Here is an 11,973-nt window from a genome sequence, read left to right on the forward strand (position 1 = left end):
AGAATCGACTGGGCAACGCCGTGCTAGCTATGCTGGTAGAAATTGGAAAGCAACTACCGTCACCCATGGACACTCGCAACATTCGAAGAGTTGCAGGTGAGTTGCCGGAAATGTTGAATAACGTATGACAATCTACCTCTACATACAGTTAATCAATTGCTTGGCAACATTGTCGGAGCTCTGCGTCGTCGGCTCGGTGTAACCCAGTTAGAATCCGTCCAATTAAAAAGTTTTCCTTCATACACGTACAATATTCATATTTGAAATTTTTGTTGAAGGATTCATTTAAAATTTTATTGTATATGAATATTTATGATGTAGAGCATATAATACAATACTATACTTTACTATACTGTATTATGACAATCGATTGAGAATTATTTTTGAAATATTCTAATCTAGGCATGAGATACTTTTTTTATGAAAAAAGGGGGCAAACGAGCAACCGGGTCACCTGATGGAAAGCAACTTCCGTCCCCCATGGACACTCGCAGCATCAGAAGAGCTGCAGGTGCGTTGCCTGCCTTTTAAGAGAGAATAGGGTAATAGGGAAGGGTATAGGGGAGGGTAGGGAAGGGTAGGGAAGGGTATAGGGGAGGGTAGGGAATAGGGTAGAGGATTGGGCCACCGGTAAACTCACTCACTCGGCGAAACACAGCGCAAGCGCTGTTTCACACCGGTTTTCTGTGAGAACGTTTTATTTCTCCGGTCGAGCCAGCCCATTCGTGCCGAAGCATGGATCTCCCACGTCTAAAACTTTTTACCGGGAAATTCATTCGCCATAATTGAATTTTAGCGCGACGGTGTTGTCATATAGTTTTATATTATATGTTTTGTGTCTCGATTCGCCTTTTGGCTATTAGTGCTTTCGATTGGCTAACGCCAAAATATTTCTCCTTAACCTTTCAACGAAACTGTTGAATTCATAAACTACATACAAAGATTCTCCAGAAACCCTGCATAAGTCAACATTATATACGATCTGGATTCGTTTGAACAAAGTCGTTAACATTTTTACTGTAAGCATCGTGTAAATCTTCCCCGTCCCGTCTCCCGGCCAGCAATAGTTCCGCTGCTGGAATTCTTGTGATGTAAACGAATATGAAAAAGCGCGGAAAACTGTTTGGACAGAGATTAAACTTCAAAATATAACATGTTTTCTACTACGTAAACGTTAAATAAAATTTCAAAGTAGGTAGCCGTAGAATCTTCGTATATTTTATTTTATTATATTTGGGTGGCTTACAGCTAGTAATATTGTAAGATAGAAAAGAAAAGTGAATTACGAGCCTCCACAGATAACTGTAAATTACTTTGGAGTAATAGGTGTAAGATAAAACTTATTAACAAATAACAAACTAGTGACTGTAAGACTATTTTAAGTAATTATACTATAAATAATATTATTGTTTTTTTTTTTAAGAAATTTATTATATCCAGGTGTAGCATAAGTGATTATACTTTAGGATATGTTGGTGTCCCTTGTATTATGTATGGAGTTCACTGAGAAATTATTTATCATTAGATGACGCCTGCGACTCCGTTACGCCAAAAATTTTTTTATAGCGCAGAACCGTACATTTTTCCGGCATAAAAACTATCCTATGTCCTTTCTCGGGACTCAAAGTATCTTCATGCAGGAAAATAGGTTCAGCGGTTTGAGCGTGAAGAGGTAACAGACCGACAGACACACTTTCGCATTTATAATATTAGTATGGATTATGCATTCAACGTAAATCGATTATTATATCTAATTGTTTGTATGGAATATCGGTATCCATTCAAATATAACAATAAATATTTAATATCAATAATTTCCGTGACCTATTCGTGTCATTAATGAAACGATTAGCTAGTGTGTTGGTACGAGCCATGATGTACGGCCTCGTGGTTTTCCTGTAGCGAGATATTTGTTGTATGTTGTATATGGCGCCATACAATAGTCAATACGTATGAATTATGCACTACTACTTACTAGCGCAAATATTCGAATTTAAGCATATATTATGGAAATAATGAATTCCGGAATAAAAAGTATCCTGTATTTTCCCGAGACTCAAACTACCTCTATACCAAATTTCATCAAAATCGATTCAGTGGTTTAAGCGTGATGACTGATGAGGTGACAGACAGACACACTTAAGCTTTTATAATATTAGTAAGCATGGGTAGATCTCGGTCGCGCCGTGCGACGTGAAGCCAGATGTGCGAGTGGAACTAACGGAGGGTTCCGCCTACAAAATGTTCGTTTCGCTTAGAAGTTATCTAAAGCGTTCCTCCAAAAAATCCTTAGAAAATCTTTATTTCTCATGTCAAGGTGCTTATCGCTAAACTCCTCGATAAGCCTAGATCGATTTTGATGTATTTTTGTATTCTTATCGGGTAGGTCTAAGAATCGGCCAACATCTGTCGATGCCCGAAATAAGGTTTAGGTAAGGTTTAGGTATTGCGAAACAACCTTGCCAGGCCAGTTTTTTTTTTTTTTTAATAAGGGGCAAACGGGGTTACCTGATGGAAAGCAAGTACCCTCGCCCATGGACACTCGCATCATCAGAAGAGTTGCCGGCATTTCAGCTAGTAAGTTATTAAATTAATAATTATATTTATTTTGTTGCAGGGCAGCGCGGCTTCGCACTCCCAGCAGGCTTTAGAGCGCACCCTGGAGCCGCCCACGAGTCTCGGTGAGTGTACAGCTATTGTTATACAGCTATTAGTATTTACATCGGAGTTTGTACGAAAGCGATCTACGTCGCCGATACAATAGTACAGGTTCCCTAGAACATTTTTTTGACCCGATTTTTCGTGAGTAGCTTCATTAGAATATTTCGATTTGATGGTCCTAAAATTATGGATTATCCTATTTGACCATCAAATCGAAATACTAAATCCTTTCTATCTCTGTTAACTACCACTATCGAGAATTTTTGCAGCGGAAATTGTTGTTCGTCTTATCAAAGTGAAGCTACATTCACGAAAAATTTGCTTGATAGTAATCAAGTCAAAAAAATGTTCCAGGGAACCTGTAGATACTTTATGGATCCTGACGAAGACAAAATAACCCGAACACCCCACTGTAATCGAAATATTTCATTGAAATTTTTCCAGCGCCCACGCGGCCACGTGTAACGGTCCGTTCACGTGATATTAAAAATATTTCCCTCTTTTTAACGTTTTTAGAATTTTAACTCTCTAAAATCGAGAAAAGGTGTGTAAACGCTGCAAGTTAAGCCCTTGTCCCCACGACGTTGTCAATAAAACTATGGAATATTATTTTAGAATGTGGCCCTTATCTTATCTTATATCTTTAAACGAGCAATTCTTGTATATTTCAGTGTTAGTTAATTCCGAGATTCCAATTATATATATATATATATATATATATATATATATATATATATATATATATATATATATATATATATATATATATATAATTGGAATCTCGGAATCGGCTCCAACGATTTTCATGAAATTTAGTATATAGGGGGTTTTGGGGGCGATAAATCGATCTAGCTAGGAATCATTTCTAGAAAATGTTATTTTCATCGGATACCGAGCAAAGCTCGGTCAAACAGCTAGTAATTATTATAGAGTTCACCGTGAAAGTAGTAACTACTTAAGTAAGACTTACTTTTAACTTCTATGTTTCTACGGGAAATGCTCCAATATCAAGAATTTGCCCATACAATCATTATAAAAAACTTTCAGCGCTACCATTTTCTGAACTCTATAATAATACTAGCTGTCCCGGTGAACTTCGTGTCACTTTAAAACCTTCCCTGGACTTCTACGTATATTTTAAGACTAAAATTAGCCCAATCCGTTCAGCCGTTTTCGAGTTTTAGCGTTACTAACATAATTGAAAATCCATTTTTATATATTTGATTTTTAAGTATTATCACAAATCTTTTGTATGGGAGTATAGAAAAGTGTTGTTTTTAGACTTTTTCAGGTTTTTTTTTTTAGAATTTTTCTCTCCATAAAAACCATCCTCGTACTTCAAGGAATATTTTAAAAAAAAAAATTTGCGAAATCGGTCCAACCGTTCTCGAGTTTTGCGCTTAGCAACACATTCAGCGACTCATTTTTATATTATAGATAATACATCATACATTAATGTATGCGGAATATACCTACATAATAGAGGTATTAAGGCATCATTGCAGACAGAATATATTGTGAACTATTCCTCCATGGTTATATATTTTCTAAGTGTTTTGAACTAACAATATCCGCTTCATTAAAACATTATCCTCCGTTCACCAAGCCGAATAAAACATAAATCATTTTACCACGTCAGATCAGGCTGTGAAATTTTTGTAATCGAATTCAAATTATTTAAAAACCTCCAGTTGTTGGCTATGTTTTCTGCATTGCCAACCGAGCTGTTTCACGGGCTGCTTCACTTTGCTCTCGTGATTGAGAAGCACGAAGTCGAGCCATACTATTGCGGCGCTGTTCACGTGCAATTTCTTGTTCTTCTTCAGTCCTTTCATTTGCAGTATTTTGTATTCTTCTTGCATTACGGCTTTGTCGGGAAAGATTCGATCGTCTTGGTCGCGGCATTATTAATTAAACTTCACTTCACTTCAATCCACTTGTTAATTATTTATTTAATAGAAATAGTTTTAATCACGGGTTTTAATATTGATTTCTTACAAATATCAAATTGTCATCCATACGTCATTACATAGCTGTCATTTTACGTCAATTACATAGCTGTCATTTTCGTTTTGTTATTCCAAGTCTGATTCTTTTTTGTTATACCACGTTTTATAGTGACTGACGTTTCATGTCAAGTCACACAGGAACGCTGTCGAACGGGATAAAAAGTATCCTATGTCCGTCTCCTGGCTCTAAGCTACCTCCCTACCAATTTTCAGCCAAATCTGTTCTGCCGTTCTTGAGTTATAAGTGGTGTAACTAACACGACTTTCTTTTATATATATAGATGAAGGGACCGTACCAAAGCATCACCACTTTATTTCGTTACACCATGTACCATCGATGAAATTGGTTCATAGGCAGTTAACGGGCCTACGTCGTCATGTGGTCGGATTATGTCAATTCTGAATTCAATATTGGTTATGAATTATGATCTGTCGGCTTGCGTTTGACATAAAGCGACCAAATTACCTAGGTCCGACGTCTGCCTATGAGTCAACTTATCTGGTAGTACATAATGTGTTGTCTTAATAAAAATTATAATATGTGCAGCGGTCCGGCGGGCGAGGCGGCACAATGGATGACGGAGGCAGCAAGCAGAGGCAGGCCACCAGGGTCTTCAAGAAGAGCTCGCCCAATGGCAAGGTATGGGGGGACAGACGTTATGTTCCACTGTAAGAAGTGATCGAGCAGAAGGCTCCCGCAGAAAACTGCGAATTCGCATCGCGTTTTTATTATGAGTTTTGTCGCAGATATTTGCGGTACAATGCGAATTCGCAATTATAGTGGTTATGGGCTTCTGAGCAAAGGTTCCGAGACGAACGAGCAGCTTGGCGGCCAGCGCGAAGATTTTTGGTTGCTTCAAGCATATTTATCGTTTACAATATTTGCTTACATTTTTGACATCTAACTTCGCTATCGAAACTGGCGGACTCATTTAGGCCGGTATAAATAGTCAGTACTCAAGATGCATCTCAGTCTCAAGACGCGGTTCAGCTCTATGATTGGTCCAAATTTTGACAGCCATCCAATTACAGAGCCTGAACCGTGTCTTGAGATCGAGACGCATCTTAAGTACTGACTATTTATACCGGCCTTAGACTAAACATTCTGAGCCCCTAATCAAGACGTTTTCTTTATCGCTTTTTTATCACCGATCAAAATGTATGGAATTGACATGAGTCGAATGTCGACTTTATTTTATCGAACGCTTATGAAGAGAAGACGTCTTGGCAAAAGGGTGGTTAGTTATTACATCGACATAGTCCTGATCTGGTGCCATTGTCACGTTTCAGATCACAGTGTACCTCGGGAAGAGAGACTTCGTGGATCACATCACACATGTGGACCCCATAGGTAATGCTTGTTATCATCATGATGTTATTGAATAATCAAGAGGTCGGATTAGTCCAGCCAGCAAATGTTAAATAGTACCGTTATAAATAATAATGTTTGCTTCAATTCTTATTAGCATTTCTATTTTCTACTGTAGAAATGCGAAAGAATAGAAGAAATACTGATTTTACTTGGCACTCTGTCATTTTTCTCTATTCTTCCGGAGTTCCCAAGCTAAGCATGCTGGGGTCTGGATGCACCAATGTTTTGTTCGTCGAATTTGTAATAGGTGGCGTGATTCAGTAACTAGCTGTAAGTAAATCGCGCTACGTTAAGGTGGGGCTGGGGATATAAATTAATTAAAAGTACTAGTACCAATGAACTTACGGCGCTACCCTGAATTTTATGACTAACATTATAGTTACAGCTTGAACAAAAACACACTCCAGTCAAGTTGTGTCTATGACGCCGTCCTATTGCTTCTAGCTAAAATTCTTACCGCTGTTCTTAGTGCCGAAGTGATTCAAAAGCAGATGGAAGACCTACGTTATTTGGTCGGCATACGACAAATCAATGTCGTTCCTGGCGGTGATATACCCCGACCAAATTACGGAGCTCCGCCATCTGCCTATGAATCGTTGTTGGTACTATCAGAAAAATTGATTCATAGGCAGATTTTTGAGAAATTTAAAAATTGGTCGCGTTGTGTCCGACCATAACCCGACCAAAATTCGTAGGTCCATCAACTGCCTATGAATCAAGTTCTTCGATAGTACACTCAGTTATTGACTTCCTCCTCCTGAACCTCATTGCAGATGGCGTGGTCCTCATAGACCCGGAGTACGTGAAGGAGCGGAAGGTGTTCGGGCACGTGCTCGCCGCGTTCCGCTACGGCCGCGAGGACCTCGACGTGCTCGGCCTCACCTTCCGCAAGGACCTCTACCTCGCCGCCGAGCAGGTGAGTCGCTCCGTTCCGCTTATGTTATTTGGCACAGATAATAAGTAGACCACGTGAAGGATCATAGGCTATCGATTCTAATAATTTTTCAGTGGCTATATATTTTATACCCGTGCGACGCCGGGGCGGGTCGCTAGTTATAGATATAGGATAACCGATAACATATTACGAAACAAAGTTTGTCGGGTAAGCTAGTTCATCATAATTACGTCTAGCGTCGTCGCCCGCTCCGTCCATTAGTCACCAGACGGCTCACGGCACTGACGCGGGTGACGTCTGACGGATCCCCGCGCGGTCATCTGTTATCGTTACACTGTGAGCGGTATTAATCGCTGGACCCAGTAAATACTTTCATGACAAATAGTGCCCCCTTAATATTATTTGCACAGCGTCGATAAGGTCCGCTTGTCTTCGTCCGCAGTATTTCCAACCCGCCAGACAAATACAAGCGGACAGACAAACATACTCGTAGAATATGCCAGAAATCTTTGAAAAATATTTATAGACGCCCCGCGACAATATACCTACATAATTATAAAGGCTTTAGTTTTTAACTTCCCGAAGAAAGAGGGGTAGTGTGTGGGTGTGTTCTTGAGAACAAAACAAGGTTTCAAACAAAAAAAAAAAAAAATTGAGTTCTTTGTTTGTCAAAATCCTCATCAACTGAAAGTTAAGCAACTATTAAAATATTATGTCTCCGAGTACTGCCGTTATTTTTTTTTTAATGAAATAAGGGGGCAAACGAGCTAACGGGTCACCTGATGGAAAGCAACTTCCGTCGCCCATGGACACTCGCAGCATCAGAAGAGCTGCAAGTGCGTTGCCGGCCTTTTAAGAGGGAACAGGGAGGGTAAGGAAGGGAAGAGAATAGGGGAGGGTAGAGAAGGGAAGGGAAGTGAATAGGGGAGAGTAGGGAAGGGAATAGGGTAGGGCCTCCGGTAAACTCACTCACTCGGCGAAACACAAGGCAAGCGCTGTTTCACGCCGGTTTTCTGTGAGAGCGTGGTATTTCTCCGGTCGAGCCGGCCCATTCGTGCCGAAGCATGGCTCTCCCACGTTATGATCACAAATCGTTTTTTTTTTAACTTAATCTAATTTGCCCTTGCCCACATTTTACTGTATTCTTGTTAAGTTAGTCGAACTAGTTAGTACCAATTTGTGAGCAATAAAGAGTTTTATCTATATACCTATCTATCTAATGATATTCTGTGGGCGTGTCCAGATCTACCCGGCGGTGGCGGGGGCGGGGCCGCGGCGCTCGCTGACGCGTCTGCAGGAGCGGCTGCTGCGCAAGCTGGGCCCGTCGGCGCACCCGTTCTACTTCGAGCTGCCGCCGCACTGCCCCGCCTCGGTGACGCTGCAGCCCGCGCCCGGCGACACCGGCAAGCCGTGCGGCGTCGACTACGAGCTGAAGGCATTCGTCGCGGACTCGCAGGACGACAAGCCCCACAAGAGGTGATTGTCCTTCTCTCTCTCTCTCTCTCTCGTACTAAATTAATTGTTTAATGGGGAATATGCATGTGTTTTTTTTATTTATACAAGGTGTCACAAAACTAAGTGATAATACTTTAGGGTGTGTATGTGTCCCTTAATATGTAGAGTTCTCTGTGAAAGTAGCAGCGCTGGAAGAGTAACTTTTTTTTTCTTTTGTATGGGCAAACTCCTGACGCTTGGCCATACAATCACAAATATTTTTTGCTCTTTCAGCGGTGCTTCTTTCGCAGTCAACTCAATATTAGGGTAACATACAAACCTAAAAGTATTATCACTTAGTTTTGTTACACCGTGTATAAATAAATCTACCTTTATTGAAAAATCCTATTTATATCATAAAGTCGATCAGATGTCGACTATCTGTCTAATTAATGATATGTGATGTTGCAGGAACTCAGTGCGGCTGGCCATCCGCAAGATAATGTACGCGCCGAGCAAGCAGGGCGAGCAGCCCAGCGTCGAGGTGGCCAAGGAGTTCATGATGAGCCCCAACAAGATGTACCTGGAGGCCTCGCTCGACAAGGTATACAATGACATTACGATGCGATTCAATGCGAATTCGCAGTTTAGTGTAAGAGCCCTTAGTTTTGTTACGCCTCGTATAACGGTGTGGACACGTCTGATATATATATGTGTGTGTAGGAGCTGTACCACCACGGCGAGAACATAGCGGTGAACGTGCACATCGCGAACAACTCGAACCGCTCCGTGAAGCGCATCAAGGTGTCCGTGCGCCAGTTCGCCGACATCTGCCTGTTCTCCACCGCGCAGTACAAGTGCACCGTCGCCGAGGCCGAGAGCGAGTGAGTAAATGCGTGCGTGAGCGCATGCGTGCGTGCGTTGTTACATGTGTTATCTTTTAGTTTCGGTCTGTCCATCCGTCTGTCCGTCTGTCTGTCTGACTTTCCGCGGTTTTGCTCAGAGACTATAGGACCTATAAAGCTGTAATTTGGCATGAATACACATATTAATGATGCCGACAAAATGGTACATAAAATCTTAAAAAAATATTTATGTTACACTCTGTTTTTGTACCTATGAGTGGGAGACTATGTAACATATAGTATAAGAAATTTGACATAATATATTCAGCGTAATGGAGTTTTTAATGTTTCCTAATGAATGAATATTTCACCTACTGGCTAATGAACTATATTATAACGACGTCCATGGTGGCTGTTCCAGGGAGGGCTGCCCGGTGGGTCCAGGGTTTACTCTCAGCAAGGTGTTCACGCTGACGCCGCTGCTGGCCAACAACAAGGACAAGTGGGGCCTGGCGCTGGACGGCCAGCTCAAACACGAAGACACCAACCTCGCCTCCTCCACCATGTGAGTACCCTGGCCTGGGGTATTTAACAGAATAATATGTACTGCATGAAATGTGTCGTAAAGGCCAAAGGGTCTTATGGGTGTTGGATCCAACATTCTGCCTTATCGGTCGCGTCCTCAATAATTTCAAAAGTAATATTAAGGAGTATTAAAATAGACAAACCGCGCAGAGGAAAGCAAAGAAATTTGCTGCTCAACAAATTTTTTAACTGCATCTAAACTGGGAAAGCTTTTTTACCTTCTCTGAATTCATTCGCATGTGTTCCACAATATTATGGTAGGCATCGTAGTTTCTTCGTTCTATGTACGACTTTCAAAAAGTGTACCTATCATGATACCCATTTTGAATAAAAATATATTTTATTTTATTTATTTATATTTATTAATCTCACGCGATCTTTGTGTTCTTATGGGTTACAAAAAGTTTAGCTTATATTAATATCAATTTATCACAGGCTTAAACCTATAATATAACGACCGCATGCTCGTATGTACCGCTAATCGCTGTCAAAGTCTAAATTTGTATTCAGACTTTTTTACCAAATATTTTCTGAACGAACAATAAGTTATATTTTTGATGTCAACAACTTTTTTAATTTTAATCTGTTGACATTCAGAGTAAGTCAGTAGTCAGTACCTTATTTGTTCGTATTGTACGTTTACAGATTGGCGGACCCCTCGCAGCGCGAGAACCTAGGTATCATTGTACAGTATAAGGTGAAAGTCAAACTCTGCCTGGGCCCGCTCGGAGGGTGAGTATCTCTTATTTTTGTTGCTTCAAAGTTTTTTAATGCATTTAAAGGCTAACCATGGATTAAGTAGCTTTAGACCCAGTTTCATCAAGCAATGTTAAATAAATAATGGCTTGTTAAATCAGTTAATGGCCTGTTAGAGCTATCGAGCGTTCCACCATGCCCTAATGTCATGTTAAATCACGTAACACGGCGTTAAATTTAATTCCTACTATGGAGGTCCGTTAAATATTTAACAGGCTGTTATATGAGTCAAAATAACAACTTTCAAAGACAATAACATGCAATATCAATAAAATAATCTGTTTTGACTTTTGAGTCTTTCCGCCATGTTTCCGCTACATCTTTATTATTAATTATTTTCATAGTTATGAATAATTATTTATTTTTACTTTGCCAAAAATTCAGCCTTCGGATTTTCCTAGACATTGCAAATATACTAACTATATATATAATACTAACTTTGTTTGTATTATGATTCATGTTTTCAGCTTTGACAGATAATAATTATTAACCTAGTAAATTAAGACGAACTATTATAGTGTAACAAATGTATGCGATCTGTGATATTTTAATTTGGTCGCCATTATCTACTATTATACTACTATGGAAGAAAGTGACTGACATTGCAGCAAACATGTCGTATTAATCTTGTACATTGCAATATCGTCGCCTTATAACAAGAATGAACGAATTGATAGTTGTTCACTCGTTGTTCACTTAACATTGCATTTACTAATCCGCTGTTACATTTTTACTGTGGGACATAAGTATTTTAACAGTCTGTTTAATTTTCCAAGGTCCGTTAAGTAATGCCTTGTTAGGATATTTTAACAAACAGAGGTTGGTGAAATTGGGTTGGGTTTGTGGTTGGTGTTTTTTTTTTGTTGAGTACCTACTATAATCTATATTCTATATCATTGCGGAGATTTGTTCCTCGTTTCGTAATTTAATTATTGTAACTTCACAGATATGACGTGAGGACGTCCGTCGGGTCCCCTAGTCAAAAATAATATTAACAATGTAATGTAATTAATGTAATGACGTGATGAGCGTGACCATGACCATGATTGTTTTCGCAGGGACCTGAGTGCGGAGCTGCCGTTCATCCTGATGCACCCGAAGCCGGCGGAGGAGGAGCCGCCGGCGCCGGAGCCCGCGCCCGACCACGACCTCATACAGCTCGACCCGCGCCCGTACGTACAAGCACGTATACGCCTACTCGCACGTACTCGAAAACCTACGCGCTCGCAAACGTCGCACTCACGTACACTCACATACACACACTTACACACACATACACACACATACACACACATACACACACCTACACGCACATACACGCTCAAACGCACACATTGGCATTGGCCACACTGAGGCCGTGAAACCGTTCTCATACTCCGTCTCGGTACCGATAATCCCATCTTGGCTGATATATAT

General features: G+C 40.4%; 1 protein-coding gene across 2 annotated transcripts in view; it reads left to right on the forward strand.

The window, feature by feature from the left end:
- LOC121730555 (arrestin red cell) overlaps window positions 1-11,973 on the forward strand; it is a 79,336-nt gene that overhangs the window by 63,592 nt on the left and 3,771 nt on the right. The window contains exons 3-12 of one of the 2 annotated variants that reach the window (XM_042119653.1): window positions 2,618-2,685; window positions 5,218-5,310; window positions 5,961-6,021; window positions 6,816-6,958; window positions 8,181-8,413; window positions 8,843-8,975; window positions 9,095-9,255; window positions 9,638-9,781; window positions 10,447-10,533; window positions 11,616-11,729. In XM_042119653.1, coding sequence (XP_041975587.1) covers window positions 5,242-5,310; window positions 5,961-6,021; window positions 6,816-6,958; window positions 8,181-8,413; window positions 8,843-8,975; window positions 9,095-9,255; window positions 9,638-9,781; window positions 10,447-10,533; window positions 11,616-11,729 — 1,145 coding nt within the window. In that variant the 5' untranslated portion in view covers window positions 2,618-2,685; window positions 5,218-5,241. The remainder of the gene's footprint in view (window positions 1-2,617; window positions 2,686-5,217; window positions 5,311-5,960; window positions 6,022-6,815; window positions 6,959-8,180; window positions 8,414-8,842; window positions 8,976-9,094; window positions 9,256-9,637; window positions 9,782-10,446; window positions 10,534-11,615; window positions 11,730-11,973) is intronic. The other variant, XM_042119652.1, reaches the window with a different exon arrangement.

The sequence above is a fragment of the Aricia agestis genome, chromosome 9, assembly GCF_905147365.1.
Source record: "Aricia agestis chromosome 9, ilAriAges1.1, whole genome shotgun sequence".
Taxonomy (NCBI): Eukaryota; Metazoa; Arthropoda; class Insecta; order Lepidoptera; family Lycaenidae; genus Aricia; species Aricia agestis.